Source organism: Ciona robusta, chromosome 12 (assembly GCF_009617815.1).
Source record: "Ciona robusta chromosome 12, ASM961781v2".
Lineage (NCBI taxonomy): Eukaryota > Metazoa > Chordata > Ascidiacea > Phlebobranchia > Cionidae > Ciona > Ciona robusta.
In genome coordinates this window covers 7,622,566-7,644,616 of record NC_143246.1, presented here as the reverse complement: position 1 = coordinate 7,644,616, position 22,051 = coordinate 7,622,566, and the positions used below count along the sequence as shown (strand labels likewise).

Genomic DNA, 22,051 nt, shown 5'->3' with positions numbered 1-22,051 from the left:
CAGCCACGCTTTTATTTGACACATTCAAATTGTTGTAGACGTAGATTGTAAGACTGTAGTTTTGCTGCTAATTCCCTTCTATCGTTGTTTTGATTAATTCACTATCGTATTATATCGTATTCGAAGAGACAAATACAAATTCATGTTAAACGAATGAAACTCATTTAACCCTGAACGTAACATACGGAAATCTCACCACAAAATAACTTAGAGTATTCGTGGGACATAGATTATATAGCTAAGCTGTTCCGGTATGCCGATATATTATTTGTAATGAGACCACGGCTTACTTAAGCCGACATAACTTTCGTATTAAACCTGAGAATAAAATATCCGCGAGCTACTTCGTCTGATTTTTATAAAGTTTAGTAACATTATTCTAAATAATGTTTCGACGACATTAAATTGCTAATTCCCTTCTCTGCATGGTTTAATCTATTTGATCTTCGCTATCGTATTCGAAGAGATAATAAGTAATGGTATATATATTACAATGTTATACTTAATCGCTACGGAAATCATACGCTTTTTAATACAACATTTCAATAAACGTTCAAACTTATCTGAAGCAACACTATGCTGACGGTTTTAGTTTTAATCTAAGGTAGTTCTGTATCAACCACATTTCTAATGTCGCATTATTAAATTCCGTGTCTTAAACCAACTCTGGACAAGTCTGTCTGGCCTCACACAACAAAACTGACTCGGTCATTTTGCCTGCAGCATTAATTATAAGAAATTACGCCGCAACGTGTCGTCTACTTCAAACTTCGAAATATTCGTTGTGAATAAAGTTTAGTGTTGGCAAAAACAATCAAACAATGGAAATCATAAATATTTAATTTCGCGCCCTTTCAAACGAGTAGTTTAGCAAGTGTTTCGAAAGATCTTTGTCCACTACACCCCATTATGCGGGTCGTGACCAACATTACGCAAACTAAATTGTGATTATCCACACACTGCAATAGCTTCAGCAACTCGACTGTGGGCATGGAAGTGGCAACCATGGATAAGTCACTCAGCTTCCCACCCTCGAGAATGTAAGCCAGTTAATACTTATACCAAACAAAGTATATAATATAACGGTATACTAAAATGTAATCGTTTTAACAAGTTCATACGTTGGTAGTTAATTAGACAGTACAACCGGTTATAAATTGAGTAGACCCAGGAGATATTTCGCCCAAGTCAACCCCCATGTGCGAGAAATAGGGGATGCTCTTCCCATAATATTTACTTTTGTAACTCTGCTTTAAATCTTTGAGAAGAAGTTTCCAATCTCTTCTAGCAAGATCAAACGTGTCGTACTTATACCCAAACAATTCTTGGTAATAATAAGAATTGCCGACGGTCCACGAGTCTTTGTTTAACGTGACGTAACTTGGGTTCATTGAAGCGTTACAAAACGGGGACATCGGCCAATCCCATGACCCAGAAACATCAGAACGGTTAAAGAAATCAAAATGTTCATCCAGCTGAAACAAACCATAAGTCAGTTGCCACAAATACATGATAAAACGTGTCAGATGTATGAGCTGTATAAATACACCATGTGTGTCTGGTGTATACGAAGATACTGATGATATTACATTACAAGATAAATAAATAACATCTTACCAACCTTGTAAGGATCCAAAAAACTATCTTTTGTCCAATCTTGTGTTCCTAAAACTTGCCTTAGTTTTTGGTATAAAGCATACACCCTATCTATTTGGCTGTGGTGCAACAAGAATGCTGGTTCAAATGCTGAGAAACCAGTTGTATCAAAGCTGTAGGTGCAGTCAATATGAGGATCTTTAGGCACGCACATACAGTTGTGGATCTAACAAATAATTCAATTAAGAAATTTAACATTTTAATTTAACTTGAAGATTGAAGTTAGTAAATATACAACTGATAATATACAACAGATCATAAGATTTGTTTATTTATTAAATAATAAAAGTTATTGGTAAGATCATGTAAACTTGCTTTATCTTCGCAAGGCAGACAACAACAGTTGTTGTTGACACGTGTGTTCTGTTTCATGCACCTCGTACCCACTTACAAGTATCTATACGGCTAAAGTGACAATATGCACAACCCATTAGTGACCACAGGGTTGGAGCAATTACGGTTAAACCACTGTACTTACACCAAAACTTGAGGGCATTAGGTATAAGAAGCAACTCACAGTGGGTAGATATTTAATAAGAATTTATAGATAACCTGATCATGGGATAAAACTGCAGTATCATCATACTTTTTGTAACTTGGCGTGGAAAGAGCAAGAATGACATTCCTCAACATAAGGTCATGTTGAAGGTAGCCAGCACTTTCTACTACTCGGTAATTGTATCTAAATAAAAAGATGTACCTTGCTTTATTATCGCATGGCGGGCACTGACAGTCGTTATAACACAGGTGTTTTGTTTTAGGAGTTATCACCCCTATGTAACTTAGTAGATAATTGTGTGGGGAAAGTAATAATTTTGTAACAACTAATTTAATTGAGATAGTACTACACAAGGCTTTGTGAAGACAACTGTTTGTTTAATCAATATAAAAAGTCAAATATGAATAAACTTACAGGGTTTTGTTATTAACTAGGGCGTGACTTGGTATGTACGTTCTATAGATTGGATTGGGAACATATTTCTTCAATATGGGATCATAAATGGTTGGGTTCTTCACTAAATCTGGAAGTCCTTTGTAAGTAGGATCCGTCCAATCCCAGTAAGGAATTCCAAGCGTTTTGTTTTTCATGTGACGAGATAAACCTGAAAAAAACAAACAGTTCTTATCAATATTAAACGAAAAGAAGAGAGAAAAGCAATATCAGAACATTCGTGCCCAACTATATCTTGCTTACATACCGTCAGGTTGGATAACTTACCAAGTTCTAACTGTATAGTGATCAGTCTATGCCAGGATAGGAACATAGGATGTTGATGCCAACTGCAATGTCCATCTGAATGCCATTTAATGCCATGTTTATACCATGGGCATTTAAAAGGCCATCCATGCCATTTGACCGTGTTCTAAAACCAAACAATATATCAGTACAACTAATACTCTTACACAAGCTGTTCACTATCACTTACAAGATATCCAAAGAGCGAATGATCTTGTTTAAATTTAGTGAATCCTTGAATGAAATCATGAAGTTCTTCATCGGTCAGATCCAAGAGGTTTTTACGAATTCGAAAATCTAGAAGGTTGTTTAACAAGATTGCTAACTACCAGTACAAACCAACATAACCAACTTACCCCTGGTAACTTTTGAACACGATCTTGATTGGCTACCAGCACCCGCACATCTATTATTCGCAGATCTTCCTAACTTGGTCTTACAAAGTCGTCCTCTGTGTTGCAGCCCACCCCACTCAGATACAATGCATGAACTCCAACTTGACCATTCACCAAACCGGACTAGAAACAGAAATTCGCTGTAAAAAGCAAACTAAATAAGTTGCAACCAATCCCTTTATACCTCTTGTACACGACTCTCCATCGGTTGATAAAATATAACCTCGTCTACATGTACAACTACAACAACCTGTTTGAAGCGTCCATACCTTCCCATGTTGACAACGTTGAAGGCAAGACTTTGAATCTGCATCAACAAAACCACGTGGTGTAAAGCCCGCCAAAAACATAGAAATGCTATACTACCTGTACAATTGGAGTTTAAAATCGCCTTCTCTTTTTCATACATTGAAATGTCATCGAAAGAAAAGTTGTCAATTTTTTTCTTCGAGTTCGTAACGGCTAAAAAATGGGAAAATGTGAATTTCTTGATAACTGAGGTGACTGCGAAAAGTTGGCTTCTTAACTATCTTTTGCTGGTTTGTTGCATTTGCGGGCAAACCTTATCGTATTAGAGATTGAGAATGTTACTGATTACACCACAATCGTTACTTACCGAACTGTGACATCATTAAACAAAGAAGAAATAATAACTTCATATTTCCTAAACCTTTATATAATAACCAAACATATATGTTTGTACTGGTAATATTACGTCATGAGAACAGTATATAGGAATCACAAACGGTAACCTAAATAACTGTTGACTATGTTATCTGGATAACACATATCGAAAGCAAACAAACCGTTTTTTTTTCTAAAGACCAGAAATGCGGAAACTGTCCAACTCTTTCCATTTAATCGACTGCTTCTAAGAAACTTAAATATAATAAGTGAGCATAATCGCAAGGCTCGCTAAACTAGTTATGCATTCAACCCGCTTTGTTCTGTAATGCAACGTTTAGTACTAGGTTCCATTTACACAGTATCTTGTATAAGGTATATGAATACTGGCAAGTTTCTGTGTGGCGGGGTAACAACAGTCAACAATAACCTATGTAATAACTCGACAGTGAGCATGAGGTGTATGAATATACCATGTGTGTCTGGTGTATAGGAAGACACCCATGTAATAACTCGACAGTGAGCATGAGGTGTATGAATACACCATGTGTGTCTGGTGTATAAGAAGACATCCATGTTATAACTTGACAGTGAGCATGAGGTGTATGAATACACCATGTGTGTCTGGTGTATAGGAAGACACCCATGTTATAACTTGACAGTGAGCATGAGGTGTATGAATACACTATGTGTGTCCGGTGTATAAAAAAACACCCATGTTATAACTCGACAGTGAGCATGAGGTGTATGAATACACCATGTGTGTCTGGTGTATAGGAAGACACCGATGTTATAACTTGACAGTGAGCATGAGGTGTATGAATACACCATGTGTGTCTGGTGTATAGGAAGACACCCATGTTATAACTTGACAGTGAGCATGAGGTGTATGAATACACCATGTGTATCTGGTGTATAGGAAGACACCCATGTTATAACTCGACAGTGAGCATGAGGTGTATAAATACACCATGTGTGTCTGGTGTATAAGAAGACACCCATGTTATAACTTGACAGTGAGCATGAGGTGTATGAATACACCATGTGTGTCTGGTGTATAAGAAGACACCCATGTTATAACTTGACAGTGAGCATGAGGTGTATGAATACACCATGTGTGTCTGGTGTATAAGAAGACACCCATGTTATAACTTGACAGTGAGCATGAGGTGTATGAATACACCATGTGTGTCTGGTGTATAAGAAGACACCCATGTTATAACTTGACAGTGAGCATGGGGTGTATGAATACACCATGTGTGTCTGGTGTATAAGAAGACACCCATGTTATAACTTGACAGTGAGCATGAGGTGTATGAATATACCATGTGTGTCTGATGTATAGGAAGACACCTATGTTATAACCTGTCAGATGATTTTTGTTGTATATTTACCAACCAAATTAAAAACAACTCCATTTCTTTGTTTCAGCACATCCACACGTAACCAGAATACAGATCGATTTCAAAACATAGCTTGTTTACAAATATTTTAAGATAAAATAGAACATACTTTCTGTCCTTAAAACAAATCAACTTCACTATAAAAGCCCAAGCTTTTACTAAAGTAAAATAAAAGTTTGGTTAGAGTTAAGTTGTGCATGAAAACGTGAATTTTTTTTTTGTTTTATAAATAATACCAAGACCTTCCCCTAACTTTGATATGAAAGGAGATGGATGCCCGAAGTTGTTGCTGTTAAACGAACACTTTAAATCTTTGAGAAGAAGTTTCCAATCTCTTCTAGCAAGATCAAACGTGTCGTACTTATACCCAAACAATTCTTGGTAATAATAAGAATTGCCAACGGTCCACGAGTCTTTGTTTAACGTGACGTAACTTGGGTTCATTGAAGCGTTACAAAACGGAGACATCGGCCAATCCCACGACCCAGAAACATCAGAACGGTTAAAGAAATCAAACTCAGGTGCATTCTGAAAGATAAATATCTTAAACATCGAGCACCAATATTTAACTCGACAGTGAGCATGAGGTGTATGAATACACCATGTGTGTCTGGTATATAAGAAGACACCCATGTTATAACTCGACAGTGAGCATGAGGTGTATGAATACACCATGTGTGTCTGGTGTATAAGAAGACACCCATGTTATAACTCAACAGTGAGCATGAGGTGTATGAATACACCATGTGTGTCTGGTGTATAAGAAGACACCCATGTTATAACTCGACAGTGAGCATGAGGTGTATGAATACACCATGTGTGTCTGGTGTATAAGAAGACACCCATGTTATAACTCAACAGTGAGCATGAGGTGTATGAATACACCATGTGTGTCTGGTGTATAAGAAGACACCCATGTTATAACTCGACAGTGAACATGAGGTGTGTGAATACACCATGTGTGTCTGGTGTATAAAAAGACACCAATGTTATAACTCGACAGTGAGCATGAGGTGTATAAATACACCATGTGTGTCTGGTGTATAAGAAGACACCCATGTTATAACTCAACAGTGAGCATGAGGTGTATGAATACACCATGTGTGTCTGGTGTATAAGAAGACACCCATGTTATAACTCGACAGTGAGCATGAGGTGTATGAATACACCATGTGTGTCTGGTGTATAAGAAGACACCCATGTTATAACTCGACAGTGAGCATGAGGTGTATGAATACACCATGTGTGTCTGGTGTATAAGAAGACACCCATGTTATAACTCGACAGTGAGCATGAGGACCTACCTTATAAGCTTGCAGGAAACTTGCTTTCGTCCAATCCTGTTGACCCAGCAGCTCCCTCAAGTGAGCAAAAAGTGCAAACAATCGATCCATTTGACTATGGTGCAGGAAAAACAAGGCATCAAATGCAGCAAAGTCAGTGGTGACCATACTGTATGTGCAGTTTACTCCAATTTTGTTAAATGCATCACAAACACAATTGTGGATCTGAAACGTAAACAGGAATGAACAACAAGCATTTATCGACATGTGGCGGGACAACAACAGTCGTTATAACACTGGTGTTCTGTTTCATAAACCTCGTGCCAGCTTACTAGTTACCATGTATATAACTTTGTGGGTGATTGTTTTTATGTATGGCTGACAATTTGGACAACCCATTAGTGACCACTGGGTTGGAGCAATTGCCGTTAAGTGTCTTGCCCAAGGACACATATACCATTAAGGTAGCAGCTTTGAGCATTGAACCCAGTGTCTTCTGGTTACAACCCAAACAAAATTTGAAATATCAACGCACGTCATCATGTGAGTGAACAGAAGTGAAATCAAACTTTTTATAATTCGGCATATTCAGAGCTTCTATGACGTTGGTTAGCATCAGATGGTTCTTTGTATACCCAGCTTTCACCACCAAGCGATAATTATATCTGAAATATTGAACACATAGTATTTGACACAATGATTACAGAGCTCGCCTCTGGTTAAAACATACAGATTCAAGGCTTGCTGCCACCATTGGTAATTATTCCATTTCCTATCCAGTGGTCACTAATGGGGTTTTCAAACTGTCAGCCCTATAATAAACAATCCCCCACAAAGTTACATAGGTGGTAACTTGTAAGCAAGCACGAGGTGTATGAAACAGAACACCTGCGCCCTGCTATGCCCTAAATAAAATACATTTACATCTCATTCTCATTCCATTCAATAGAAATCTTACTTAAAATAGTAAAACTTACAGTGTTTTATTGTTAACTGGTGCGTGACTCGGTATATAAGTTCTGTAAAATGGATTGGGAACATATTCCTTCAATATGGGATCATAAATAGTTGGGTTCTTCACTAAATCTGGAAGTCCTTTGTAAATAGGATCCGTCCAATCCCAGTAAGGAATTCCAAGCGTTTTGTTTTTCATGTGACGAGATAAACCTGAAAACAATTCTTATTAATATATGAAACAAAGTGTAATGGTATGCAGGCGCAGTGGTAATGTTGGTTAGCGTGCCTTCCTCTACTCAGAGGTAATTGCTACCATTGTGGGCGTATGTGTCCATGGGCAAGACACTTAACGGCAATTGCTTCAACCCAGTGATCACTAATGGGCTTCCCAAATTATCAGCCACAAATAAAAAAAATCTACAAAAAAATAATTACCCACAAAGTAACATACTCGTAGGTTATCACGAGGTGTCTGAAACAGAACATCCGTGTTATAACGACTGCTATTTCGGGTCACGCAAAGATAAAGTAAGTTATATTCATTCATTCAGTATTGAAATACACTTTGTAACAAATAGTTTGGGCAATATAGCAAATAAAATAACCATTATTTATGTCTTCGAATTTGATAGCGAAGATCAAATTAAATAAAACAAAAGAGAATGGAATTAGTGTTAGGGGGGCCTGGGGTGGCATAGCATTTTCAAGTTTAAAAACGGGGGGTTAATTATTTGTATAGCACTTCAGGCAGATTTTACCCTGCTGTTAGGTGTCTATACAAACAAACAGAGCCAAAGTATATTGCATTCACCACATTAATTAATGAGGTTTCCTATGTTTGAAAACTATGAGTGTAACTGTATTTTAACAATGTCACCCCAGATTTTACCTGCTGTTAGGTGTCTATACATACAAGCAGGGCCAAAGTATATTGCATTCACCACATTAATCAATGAGGTTCCCTATGTTTGACAACTATGAGTGTAACTGTATTTTAATAATGTCACCCTAGATTTTGCCCTGCTGTTAGGTGTCTATACATACAAGCAGGGCCAAAGTATATTGCATTCACTACATTAATCAATGAGGTTCCCTATGTTTGACAACTATGAGTGTAACTGTATTTTAACAATGTCACCCCAGATTTTACCCTGTTGTTAGGTGTTTATACAAACAAACAGAGCCAAAGTATATTGCATTCACCACATTAATCAATGAGGTTCCCTATGTTTGACAACTATAAGTGTAACTGTATTTTAACAATGTCACCCCAGATTTGACAAAAAAATACTTGATGCGTATCATGCTATCAACACAAGCTACTCACCAAGTTCTAATTGCACCATGATCAGTCTATGCCATGGTAGAAACATAGGATGATGATGCCAACTGCAATGACCATTTTTATGGCCTTTAATGCCATGTTTATACCATGGGCATTTAGAAGGCCATCCATGCCAATAAGCTGTACTCTGTACAAAGGAAAATTGATAATTTGATACCTAATTTAAAATGGCTGTTTAGGTTTGACTTATGTAGTAACCTATTTATCCTCGTGTGATGGGGCAATGATAATCGTTATAACACGGGTGGTCTGCTTCATACACCCCGTGCCCGCTTACAAGTTACCACGTATGCAACTTATTTATCCTCGCATGGCTGTCAACGACAGTCGTTATAACACGGGTGTTCTGTTTCATACACCTCGTGGCAGCTTACAAGTTACCACGTATATAACTTTTATCATTACTTACAAGATATCCAAAGAGCGAATGATCTTGTTTAAATTTAGTGAATCCTTGAATGAAATCATGAAGTTCTTCATCGGTCAGATCCAAGAGGTTTTTACGAATTCGAAAATCTAGAAGGTTGTTTAACAAGATTGCTAACTACCATTACAAACCAACATAACCAACTTACCACTGGTAACTTTTGAACACGATCTTGATTGGCTACCAGCACCCACACATCTATTATTCGCAGATCTTCCTAACTTGGTCTTACAAAGTCGTCCTCTGTGTTGCACCCCACCCCACTCAGATACAATGCATGAACTCCAACTTGACCATTCACCAAACCGGACTACAGAATCACCAACAAAATTACAAAAATGGTGACCCGTAAGCTGGGACGAGGTGCATGAACACTCGTGTAATTACGACAATAATTGCTCCCCAAATGTCGCCAGTAAATATTATCATCTCACATACGGGAAAGTCCCATTAAATCGTTTTCAAAACAAACATTCCAAAAAGAAATTTAAAAAATAGAGTTTTGTTTAAAAGCTTGTATATGTACAAGTGATATCACATATTTCTGGGGTATTTAATCAAATTTGTCTTACCACAAACATGTACATACCTCTAACACACGAATGCCCGTTTAACGCAAGGATGTAACCCCTTCTACACGTACAGACACATCGACCACTGAATTCATCGTATATTTTACCATGGGCACATTTCAAAGCAAGGCAAGACCCATCTTGTAACAAACATTCATGATTACAACACGACTCAACCATAAAGAACAAACAAAGAAATATCTACGCTGACCCGCGCTATACAACGCTGGGTGTGGATATTTCTTTGATTGTTCTTTTTACACCGAGAAAAGTTGCGTCATAATCTATACACATTATACTGGAATCTTAACCAATAAGAAATTATGATCGAACAATAAACAACAAATACCTTTCTGAGAAGATAAAGCAAATAATGACGCCATCAATGCAGCGGTAAAGTAGACTTTATAAAACGTCATTATGACCTCACAAACCTGCTATAACTGTCACAAACACTTTATTATAGAACTATCGACAAACAAAGCAATGGATTAAGATTTTGGAATTCTTTCCAGGTGATTGAAACATCACAATTGAAGTATTTGTTCCATACATTCTAGAATTCGACAATTGTGATGTCATAGGCGGTAACACAGTGGTATATTTTTATTAACAATTGTCAGTTTGCTGCTAATTCCCTTCTCTGCACTGTTACCATAACTTTGATCTTTACCAACTGAAAGATATAAAATAAAGCCCATGGTAATGATAATACGCGAGCGCGTGAGAAAATTTCCCGGTTTCCTATCGCTATTGTGTTCAACCATAGTATACCAACAGAATACTATTGTTCAACGTCCAAAAACAATTATTATTAAGCAACAACAGAAGCAATCGTTCTCATATAAGCTTAATATATGAGATGATTATGTTTCGTAAAATATATAGTAGTCGGGGGAAGATATATACCTTTCAATATATCTTCTTGTCTCATTAGGTAGTAGACAAAGAAAGTTTAAAGAATTATAAAACCTTATCCTCACGACTCCAATGGATCGTTGTTAATTGTTTAAAACGCGACCCAGATATTTGGATATTCTGTGCTAAAGGTGTTCCATTTTCCCCCAGCCTACTTCACTATGCTTGTGAGAAAATTGAGCTGGGTGAAGTTACTTTGTTTCTTCTTTTTACACCGAGGCGAGCTACGCTGTAGTGTAAACGCCGCCAAAAAGGCTCAGCGCAGATATTTCTTTTTTTAAGCGGCGTTTACACTACAGCGCAAAACGGCTCCACACGACACAAAGAACGCCTATGGTGTTACGCATGCATGACAATGGTTCACCTCGCCCAATATTTATTTCTTATTTCTCGTTATTCTCACAATTTACAGTAGAACGGGGTAAGATGGTCCATTTTTTATTTTCTATTATCGTCCATTTGATAGAAAACAAAACTATTTACAAAATTATATATTTTACGAAACGAGCGTTGTTAATTGTTTAAAAAACGATTGGGAAATATGACACATTATCTTCCAACGGTATCCATCTTACCCCACAGCGCTTTGCGTGAATTTCACTGAAAAAAAGCTTTCAGGAATCTCATCTCATAGAAATAATATAAACATTGCGAACTGTTTTGGTATTTCGGAACATTTTAAAAAAAGTTTAAACTACACGCGTGCAACGACAAGCATAGAAATAACATCTCCACTCGGTGACGTTTTTCCTCCCCCTACAAATGCAAAACCAACGCTTGCTGGGGCTATCATAACAGGGTTTGAGCCGTGGATGGTCTGGAGGAATAATTATTTATTGAAATAATTATTTATAAAACTTTACCTTAACACCCATGTTGCTACCATATATACCCCATTACCCTAACACCCAGGATGCTACTATGTATACCCCATTACCCTAACACCCAGGATGCTACTATGTATACCCCATTACCCTAACACCCAGGGTTCTACTCTATATACACCAACCTCTCATGCCCCTCTGCTTCTCTGTCGGAGTCGAAATGCAAATGAACGGTGACCTCTGGCGCCACCGCAGTGGAATAATTCACGGAACGATTCCTTAAACCTGGAGTTTCAACGATAATTAGTTGGTTGGTGGAATTCACTGATGATGTCAGAGACTGATGCAGATGTTTCATTTAGTTCATCATCAGTGTAAAGAGAGCTGGCGCGTAGTCCGCACTTGTGTACAACTTTATAAACACGGCCAGTTCAGCTCTCATTTTACACTGATGATGTAAGAGACACATGCAGATGTTTCACTTGGTTCATCACATGTTACAAGCACGAATTACGAAAACATGCATTATGGATAAAATAAATTAAACACGAAATTAACGACAACCATGGCAAACTTATTGCTTAACTAACCCATGTTTAACTTAGGTTGATGAGCAAGTTTAAAACAACAACAAAGTCGTTTAAACTCTTCGCGAAATCTGGAAAATAATGTTTAATCTTCCATTGGCTTTAAGTTTGGATAATATTTAAAGATTAAACGAACCGATCACACGCATTATCACTACATGTCTAACTATATGAGTCCGCCCCATGTTTCTCACAATGGAAACCTCATATTTATCAACAAGATGATTAATTTGAATCATTTCTGATTAATAAACATTCGGTCATGATGGACAGTGGAGAATAACTTTATATTTCAAAGTCATCCAACATGAAAATGAACCCTCCTTACCGACTGTTGTTCCAGCAATATATGAACGGGTTGTACATGGAACTACTCATTGCAACCCAGAATACGGCGAGATAAACTTGTTGTATTTTCTCCCAATGATAGCTATCACTGACTATATAATCAGCGAGGAAGAACAAGTGGTAAGGACACCAACATATTGCGAATACAACAACGACCAACATCATCATACGAACAGCCTGTGGGTAAGATATATATTACACACGTTCAAACATATATGGCACAGTTGGGGAAACGGGACACCATTAGCCCACAATATCCAAATATCATGATCGTGTTTTAAGCAATTAACAACGGTCTATGGAGGTCGCGAGAATACGGCTCATAGTTCTTTAAATGTATTATTTTACTACCAAACATGACAATAAAATAGAAGAAAAAGGTTTCCCATCTTCCCCACCTTACTATATATATTATATACGTTTATGAACTGAAACAAAAAGTTAAAAAATAGTAGGAAAAGCAGTCGGGTAGAAAATGGGCGCAACATTCTCCCAGTTCCACCCTTGCCTCGGAGGTTCCCCGTGGAGCGTTACCAATATATTTAACCAGGCGTCGTAAAGGGCTTCTAGTTTTCGCGACGAAGCGATGACGTATATTACTTTACCGTTCGTCGCAATTGATGGAACTATACTTGTCACACAAGTCGCCCAGTTTAACGTTTACTTTACTTTTTCACAAACTATTCCAGCCAATGTATTCGTGACCGTAGAGGAGAAATGAAGTGATTCCTACAATAGACAGCAGTTACCTTTTTGTTATTCGCTATACGGCGCAGTTGAGTCTCGTTTTGGTGGCCGACTTGGTTGTTGCTTCCACACAGACGAAGCGCCATGGCAACGTAGCTGACCGCTAATATTATCAAGGGTAGAAAGTATGAGATGACCATGAACGAAAGTTGGTACCTGAGAATCAATTAACGTCAATCATGTTTCAATGATTGAATAATTCAATCACTTATGTCACAATCATTATATAAGTAAGCATCCGGGGTCTGGTGTGGCGTGGGGGATTAACTCAACTACGTCATGGATAAGTAACGTCACAAGTACTTCCGACGTCACCAATTACCCAAAAGTTACAAGCGTGGTAACTTGTAAGTGGGCACGAGGTGTATGAAACAGAACACCCATATTATAACGACTGTCGTTGCCCCGCCATGAGGATAAACAACTCACCCCAACCGCATACGCCCCGAAACACCATCTGGCCACTGTATACTGCATGTTGTTCTTGTCCCACTTTCCTCCGTTGTTATTGTGGCGAAGAAACATTGAGGGAAAGCCACACCCAACGAAAACAACCAGATGCCAGCGATCGTCATCTTGGCTGAGGGGGTGTATGAGGTTATTGTATGCGATATAACGCTAACAGTGTACCGATAAGCGACAAACAGGGTATTGGAAAGAAATTTTCTCTTTTCTGATTGTGTTAAATGGGAAAATAATATATAATAAAAACCTGGACCATCTTACTCTAGGCCTAAACAAAATGATTTATTTGGTAAACGGAAATTATAATTCGAACAACGTTGTTACATCACTTCCTGTTCAGTTTAAACGCTCGATATTCCACACGGGGGAGGTTTTAGAGTAATTAGAATTAATTAAGTCTCGGTTTGGCTCGGAGGAAGCTCTCTTGTATTGTGACCGGGTAATTGGTTTAACATCGACCCCTAACTCGTACCATGCTTCTAACTACAGCGAAATTCAATCGCCCTTCAAAGAAAGAAACCGCGAGATCATCTTGTTTAATGGCACAGGGATTGAATATTTGTATAATGGGCACGGATACTGGTGTTGTACGCCGTGTGTAGTCCATATAAACACAAACATAGACAATCTTGCCCCAACCTATATATATATATTTCAAAGTTCTTACTGATGTATTTGTCAGTTCAATAGTTATTCTATTACAGTTTACAATGACGTCATTCAGTTTCTGATGACGTCATTTAGTTTTACATTTAGCTTTGTGTGTTTGAAAGAAAACAAGGTTTTAGGAATTACCACGTTCGTGGCTGATTACAAATTGTTTTATATAGAAGTAGAGGGATTGTAGTAGAAGTAGAGGAAGTAGAGGGGTTGGTCTTGCAAAGGGACACGAGGTGTATGAAGCCGCTACGTATACGGTGTGCTGTATTTGACAGTCGTGTTAAAACACCTGTCCCACGAGAGGGTAAACAAATGGCATTCATTCATAAAAGCTTGTCCCTACGTGGCCACCATACATTAGCAGATAACGACGCCCCCATCCATTATTTACCGCAGCAACACTTATCATACAATGACGTGGTTGACCCAAGCGTTAATTACTACAACCAATGTAAACTTTTATTGAGACAAACATGACCGTACAGTTAAAATAAGGAAACCCATTGTAGTTTATTATGAAGTTAAACCCCATAGGAGGTAGGCATTCAAATCAGTGCTTAGGAATATTATGTATAATGAGAACTGTTTAACATTTCGTAATAGCGTTGTATTAAACGCCTGAAACAGCGTTTTGCGGGCTGTCAAACAGATTGAAAGGTTTAATGAATGAACTTTAACCTTATCTTTACTTTAACATTAACCCCATAATTAACTCCGAACCTTTGACCCATCCACCCATAACCCAATTCCCTTTGACCCATTGACTCCACTCTACTCTCACACTATTGATTGAGCCACAGTATTGCTAACTGTTTAATCCTCACTGACTGATAAGTGCAGCATATAACCCAAGCCCCTTCCCCACCATAAGAACACAATAATATATAACTATTACCCTTAGCAAAATAATTATAAGCCTGGCACCAACAGTATGTGTATATACTTGTAAAGAGGTGAAATAATTTATTAATTTAATGTTTCTTTCAGCCCTTCTTTACCGGAAGTTATCATATGGAGGACATAAATATCACATTAATATATTTCTACATTGTTTCTATGCTCACCAGTCTTCCGAGATGTCCTCCTGCGTAGCGGGTACATGATGACGACGAAGCGATCCAAACTGATTACAGTGATAGAAAGGATGCTAGCAAGGACCGCCCCGATCGGCACAAAGTTGATAAAATGACAAAACGCCTTCCCGAAATACCAATCGTTGTTCAAAGCATACGTGAAGTTGAAAACGGTGTTGAAACCGATCACGTTTGAGTCCTGTGAAACGTCATCGTTGCGTCATTTAATACGGTATTGCAACCATTATGGGTATATATATGTAGCTCCAACCCAGTGGTCACTAATGGGTTGACCTAATTGTCAGCCATACATTAAACAATCAGTAACAACAAAGTTAAATACGGGGTAACTTGTAAGCGTGCACGAGGTGTATGAAACAGAACATTCTGTTATAACGACCGCTGTTGTTGCGCTATACGAGGATAAATAAGTTGGACAAAACAAGCAAAACTGACGCGAGGGAATTTTTATATTCCTTCAAGTCACATGCACGCGGTTGCAGATTTCCCGATTACGTCACCCACACGTCACGTCCACGTCATGTTTTGATCGCCATACAATCAACGTAACACAAGATATTGATCCAACGTTTGAAATATTCATACGCGAGCGGGTAAAGTGGAATTAATCGGCGGATTCACATCAAATCCGAAACTTAGAGTAATTACAATCCAGATTGTTACGTCATTTGATCTATAGCGTTTATTCGATGTTCGATTTATCTAAGTTAACTTTAACCATGGTTGACCTGGGGTTCGAACTTGTTCCATCAATTATTGCATTGACAGGAAGTTACGCAAGACGCTTGTGTTAAATATCGACGTGGTAAAGAGATAATATAGTGGGAAGTTGGGGCAAGATGGGACATGTTTTTATTCCCTTTTTTCGTCCCATTTGGTACCAAACACGGAATATTTACAGAATTATATAACTGTATACCCTTGCGACTCTGAACGAGCGTTGTTAATTGTTAAAAACATGATTAGGAAAAACTGGAATATTATTATGTGCTACAAACATCTTGTCCAACTACATTCGGAACAACCATGCACCGTTTATCTTTGAATACGATAGCGAAAGTCGGGTTAATTAAAACAACGGCGAAAATGCCACAAAATGACAGTCGTTAAAACACGCTTGAGTAAAAACTACAATCGCATCGAAAATTGAAAATTTTGAAAGTACACTAAACTCCCCCGGTTTGAAGATTGAAAATCTATTAGTTGGATAATTAAGTTGTTTATGATGGAACCTATAACGTAGTTATGGTGGATGGTTTCAATCCAAATTAATTTATTTTAAAATTAAAGAGATTTTTAAAATCTTTAATACACAGTTGGTCCAACTATTCTATGAAGGGTAACTTCAATGCTGCGTTATCGTTACGTCACCACTACGTCATCGTTACGTCAATACTACGTCGTTACGCTCGTGAGAATAAGGTTATATAATTCTATACATATTTTTTGACCACAAAACAGAATAAAAACATGGACCGGTTTAAATTACTTGTTTAACCTAACGAGCTCTTTATTACCATTATTCCTGATACCTGGTATCGCACCAACAACACATTATTATGAGCTAATGTATAATTACCGCAAACGCAGTGCTGGCGAGGAAGAAGTTGGTGACGGTTTGCATTCGTTTGTTCCTGATGACGATCCAGCAGATCCCAAGATTTCCCACCAAAGCTACAACGACCAGCAACCCATACACCACTGACCAACCGAATATCGCGTATGGGCTCTGTGGGGAACAAGGGGGTTTAATGAATACGAAAAGTTACATACGTGGTAACTTGTAAGCGGACATGAGGTGTATGGAACAGAACACCCGTGTTATAACGATTGTCGTTGCCCCGCCATTCGAGGATAAATAAGTTATATACATTCACATTTAAGTTTATTTTGTCTCATTGTTACGGTAATTAGGGTGAATGGGAAATTTAGACGGGACACTAAAATTACACTAAAAAAGTAAAACCCAAAGTTAGTATAGACGTTGATATAACCTACCGACAACAAGCACCGCATGCTCACTGTCAAACATTGTCCCATTCACTATTACGTTTAATCTCAACATACACACACGTCCCATGATAACGAAACGCTTCCAACAAAATGTCACATTTACTTTCCAATGTTACAACGAACACAGGAAACATAGTGATCCCCACTCCCCATTTGCGATTCTTATAAATAAAACATAAACTCGTCAGAATTTCGCTGTGTGACGTAAAAAATGTTGAATAATCACCTTGTGTGATTAAAGAGATCCACTGTGACGTCACTATACAAATATCTGTTACGTTTCATTATATAATACTATTTCGTTATAAAATACCAAATCGATATAAATTGACCTCGCGAATATAATTGCACTTGTGCAGATGTTGTTACGCAAGCCAAACTGAAGTGGGGAAATCATTAAACAGGTTAAACAGCATTGTTACGTGGGTTCCAAAGCATTGTCCCTGGATTCTAGTGTGTGGTTGTTTCGCTTTAGTGACGTGAACAAGGCCATTGTGTCGTAACAAACAACTTTAATTTGCATTAAATTTGCCACCAGCAAATATGTTACGTTTGTACAAGTTCATCAACGTTTACTCGATGGGTGACGTCACAATAAGACATATGACGTCCTACCGGGACTATGACGTCATAGTACGACAATAGAATGACCGTATATTGTTGGTTAGATACTACAAGGTTGCCGGTTTAGCAGCGACGATTTTATTTGGCATTTTTACTCAAGTAGTTTTGATCCGTAGTATGTTTTAACGACTGTTGTTTTGCTGCAAATTTCCTTCTCTTTTTTTAAATAGTTAGAAATAGTTATTTTTTACATAGTTCTACTGTATTAAAAGAGATACATAACTATTATTGTTATATGTAATGTCATATGTGCTATATGCTGACCTGGGCGAACGGGTTTTCTTCGTCTTCGTGGTGATCTTCAGTTGTTGCTGTGACGTCAGTCACCATTCTGTCACTCGGATCGTGGGTGCTGGTGATGTTCTGGAATGTAAAGTAAGGAATGTAACTTGACAGTGAGCATGAGGCGTATGAATACACCATGTGTGTCTGGTGTATAGGAAGACACCCATGTTATAACTCGACAGTGAGCATGAGGTGTATTAATACACCATGTGTGTCTGGTGTATAGGAAGACACCCATGTTATAACTTGACAGTGAGCATGAGGTGTATGAATACACCATGTGTGTCTGGTGTATAAGAAGACACCCATGTTATAACTTGACAGTGAGCATGAGGTGTATGAATACACCATGTGTGTCTGGTGTATAAGAAGACATCCATGTTATAACTGGACAGTGAGCATGAGGTGTATAAATACACTATGTGTGTCTGGTGTATAGGAAGACACCTATGTTATAACTTGACAGTGAGCATTAGGTGTATGAATACACCATGTGTGTCTGGTGTATAAGAAGACACCCATGTTATAACTTGACAGTGAGCATGAGGTGTATGAATACACAATGTGTGTCTGGTGTATAAGAAGACACCCATGTTATAACTTGGCAGTGAGCATGAGGTGTATGAATACACAATGTGTGTCTGGTGTATAAGAAGACACCCATGTTATAACTCGACAGTGAGCATTAGGTGTATAAATACACTATGTGTGTCTGGTGTATAAGAAGACACCCATGTTATAACTTGGCAGTGAGCATGAGGTGTATAAATACCCAATGTGTGTCTGGTGTATAAGAAGACACCCATGTTATAACTCGACAGTGAGCATTAGGTGTATAAATACACTATGTGTGTCTGGTGTATAAGAAGACACCCATGTTATAACTTGGCAGTGAGCATGAGGTGTATGAATACACAATGTGTGTCTGGTGTATAAGAAGACACCCATGTTATAACTCGACAGTGAGCATTAGGTGTATAAATACACTATGTGTGTCTGGTGTATAGGAAGACACCCATGTTATAACTTGACAGTGAGCATGAGGTGTATGAATACACCATGTGTGTCTGGTGTATAAGAAGACACCCATGTTATAACTCGACAGTGAGCATTAGGTGTATGAATACACTATGTGTCTGGTGTATAAGAAGACACCCATGTTATAACTTGACAGTGAACATGAGGTGTATGAATACATCATGTGTGTCTGGTGTGTATATGACACAAGTGATATAAAACTCAACAGCGGGCATGAGCACTTATGTCTTCAATCGCAACAAATTGTGATGAAATCAATTAAAGAGAAATCCACAGAATCAATATAAAGGCCAGGCACATGCGAGTGAGTACGGGATGGCCAATTACATTGAAGTAGATGTATAGAAGGGTGGGGTAAGATGGCACATGTATTTATAGTGGTTGTGGGGTAAGATGGGATAAAAAATATTCTAATTTGGCAGTACACAAACAACATTAAAAGAATTATAAAACTGTATCCTCATAACTTTAAAGTAGCGTTGTTAATTGTTTAAAACATGATTGGGACATATGAAATTTATAGGGGCTAACGGTATCCATCTTACCCCACAGTATTATATATATAATCTGTTTCGTAACATATGAGGTCTCTATAGGTGTATTGTTACGTATTATTATCTCATAAATTCTCATTATGACATCATTATAGCAGCCTACGTTCCAGGTATATGACACCACATTAAGTAGCGAACGATCATCTAGTATGAGGATTAACTATTCATAAATAAAACATTAGAATAAAAAGCGCTAATATTAATCCGCGAGATAAATTAGCGGAGATATAAAAGTAGATCTTATTTATATTAAGATAAATAATAAGCGATTATGACAAACACTTACCATTGTGACGTTGAATGCAATTGGCAACAAGTTTAATTGTTGAGATTTCCCGCTAAAATTTGAACTAGCTCCTGCAAAACAAACAAAGTGATGACACTGATTATACACAAGCTACAACATCACAGGTATCTAAGATCTAAATCTTTCCACGAACCTTCACCCTACCTCCTACCTGAGCCGCTACTTCGGTATAATAACCCATAAGCCAGGTGGGCTGGCTAATTAAAGCTTCTTAGATAAAAGTATTGGATGGGATGCGGAAGGTAACAGGAGGTGACTTGTGTCGCAAAAATTAAGCAGCTCCAACACGCCTGCGTTGCAGGGTTCGATCTGCCCGCCACGATATCGATTCTCCATCAAACGTATCGGCGTAGAATAAACGAATGCATTACCCGCCTTACGTTGCACTTACCTCCGTACGATTCGCTCAAGTTCCCCGTGTCCTGTCCCACGTCTCTTGTTACTCTATATATCCTCGCATCTCGTTGCTGTGGTACAATGGCAGGGTTTGGCCGCAACCCAACCAAGTCAAGTGTCTCCTTGTAATATTTGTAAGTGATCGACCCTTCTATATAGTACATGGTACCGGTCCAATAGCAGAATAATAACGTGAACGTCAAAGAGAGAGATAACAACATATTTAATAATTAAGAATCCATCGCTTTTGTATCTAAATTCAAAGCACGGATCTGTTGAAACAAAATACACTTCGTTACATACGGGCCGTCTTGCGTAAAGAAGTCAGCCATCTGCCAACAAACACAGATTTCCAAACTTATATCAACATTTCCCGATTCCTTTCAAGCGAAAAAAATCTTTCCACTTCGGTTGACGAAGCGGCTCACATCGATCGGGGCTGATACGAGTTGTTCGCGGAAAAACAGTGTCCACTTTCCCGTGGGACACGATCGTGTTACCCGATGTCGCCATAAAAGACGCGACACCCGATCAATTTGGTCGATACCAACAGGGCAGCAATTATAGACCTGTTTAATCGTCGTAACTTATAAGCGATAACTTAATTTAATAATCAAGACTCATATACCAATACAGCTAAACCACATTCACACAAATATGCCGAGTAAATACACAGATACATCTGTAAAACCAAACCTTTGGCGCAGTTTTAATTACCGGATAATTAGTTCGTATTATTCCCTTGATGCCTAATTAGCGACGCACTCTTGCGTGAATTAATTAGGAAAACCAGAATTCGTTTGTCTTCTGAATAACAAAGCAAAACTAATACGGTCTGACACTAAATCTTACATGTTACTTTAATATTACAATATACAGCACATACCAACTAAATATATAAACGCAATCAAATAGATTCAAACAACGTCTTTCACTTTAAAACACCAACCTATTTTGCAACAGATTCTACACAAACCGCACTACAGCTTGTTTAATGTAAACTCCACTTACAGCTTTTAACCCTAAATAATTACCGGCGTGCGGCGTGCCCTCGCTGCCCTGATCAACGTCGATACGAATTTAAACCCGAGCGCTGATAAAACTCGTGCGTGGAAACAGCGTTGGTGGTAAAATGATTGGACGTCGATATTTTAATCAAAGTGAAACGAATCCACATTGTAATATGACGTTATACGTTGATGGAATGCTACTTGGTGTATTGGGAGTTGATTGAAACTTATTCATCGTAGCTTACGAAGGATTTATTTCATATCTGCATGATTGATGTATAT

General features: G+C 38.1%; 3 protein-coding genes across 9 annotated transcripts; all 3 read right to left on the bottom strand.

The window, feature by feature from the left end:
* Positions 1-838: 838 nt before the first annotated feature.
* LOC149727408 (hemocyanin, beta-C chain unit D-like) lies at positions 839-4,979 on the bottom strand. The gene is made up of 11 exons (XM_089889638.1): positions 4,883-4,979; positions 3,905-4,353; positions 3,655-3,750; positions 3,473-3,595; positions 3,250-3,411; positions 3,084-3,190; positions 2,876-3,020; positions 2,570-2,759; positions 2,209-2,338; positions 1,622-1,822; positions 839-1,475 (listed from the first exon to the last, which is right to left on the bottom strand). Exons 2-11 carry the CDS (start codon positions 3,945-3,947, stop codon positions 1,134-1,136), a joined length of 1,539 nt encoding a protein of 512 aa, XP_089745764.1. The 5' UTR covers positions 3,948-4,353; positions 4,883-4,979; the 3' UTR covers positions 839-1,133.
* Positions 4,980-5,270: 291 nt separating this feature from the next.
* On the bottom strand, positions 5,271-10,370 carry LOC149727407 (hemocyanin, beta-C chain unit D-like). Its single transcript, XM_089889650.1, has 9 exons — positions 10,249-10,370; positions 9,917-10,039; positions 9,476-9,637; positions 9,310-9,416; positions 8,883-9,027; positions 7,576-7,765; positions 7,134-7,263; positions 6,620-6,823; positions 5,271-5,843 (listed from the first exon to the last, which is right to left on the bottom strand). The coding sequence occupies exons 1-9, from the start codon at positions 10,316-10,318 to the stop codon at positions 5,502-5,504; spliced, it is 1,473 nt and encodes a 490-aa protein (XP_089745776.1). The 5' UTR covers positions 10,319-10,370; the 3' UTR covers positions 5,271-5,501.
* Positions 10,371-10,435: 65 nt separating this feature from the next.
* Positions 10,436-21,745, bottom strand: LOC149727406 (substance-K receptor-like). Of its 7 annotated transcripts, none has more exons than XM_089889642.1 (11): positions 20,755-21,739; positions 20,343-20,413; positions 18,444-18,542; positions 17,122-17,271; positions 15,513-15,720; positions 13,753-13,903; positions 13,326-13,479; positions 12,557-12,753; positions 12,232-12,299; positions 11,827-11,926; positions 10,436-10,575 (listed from the first exon to the last, which is right to left on the bottom strand). In XM_089889642.1, exons 1-11 carry the CDS (start codon positions 20,978-20,980, stop codon positions 10,569-10,571), a joined length of 1,431 nt encoding a protein of 476 aa, XP_089745768.1. In that variant the 5' UTR covers positions 20,981-21,739; the 3' UTR covers positions 10,436-10,568. The 7 variants fall into 7 exon arrangements, with proteins under 7 accessions (XP_089745768.1, XP_089745771.1, XP_089745765.1 ...); XM_089889639.1 differs by lacking the exon at positions 10,436-10,575 and adding an exon at positions 11,177-11,417 and having other exon boundaries at positions 20,755-21,745; XM_089889640.1 differs by lacking the exon at positions 10,436-10,575 and adding an exon at positions 11,177-11,634 and having other exon boundaries at positions 20,755-21,737.
* Between the last annotated feature and the right edge of the window lie 306 nt (positions 21,746-22,051).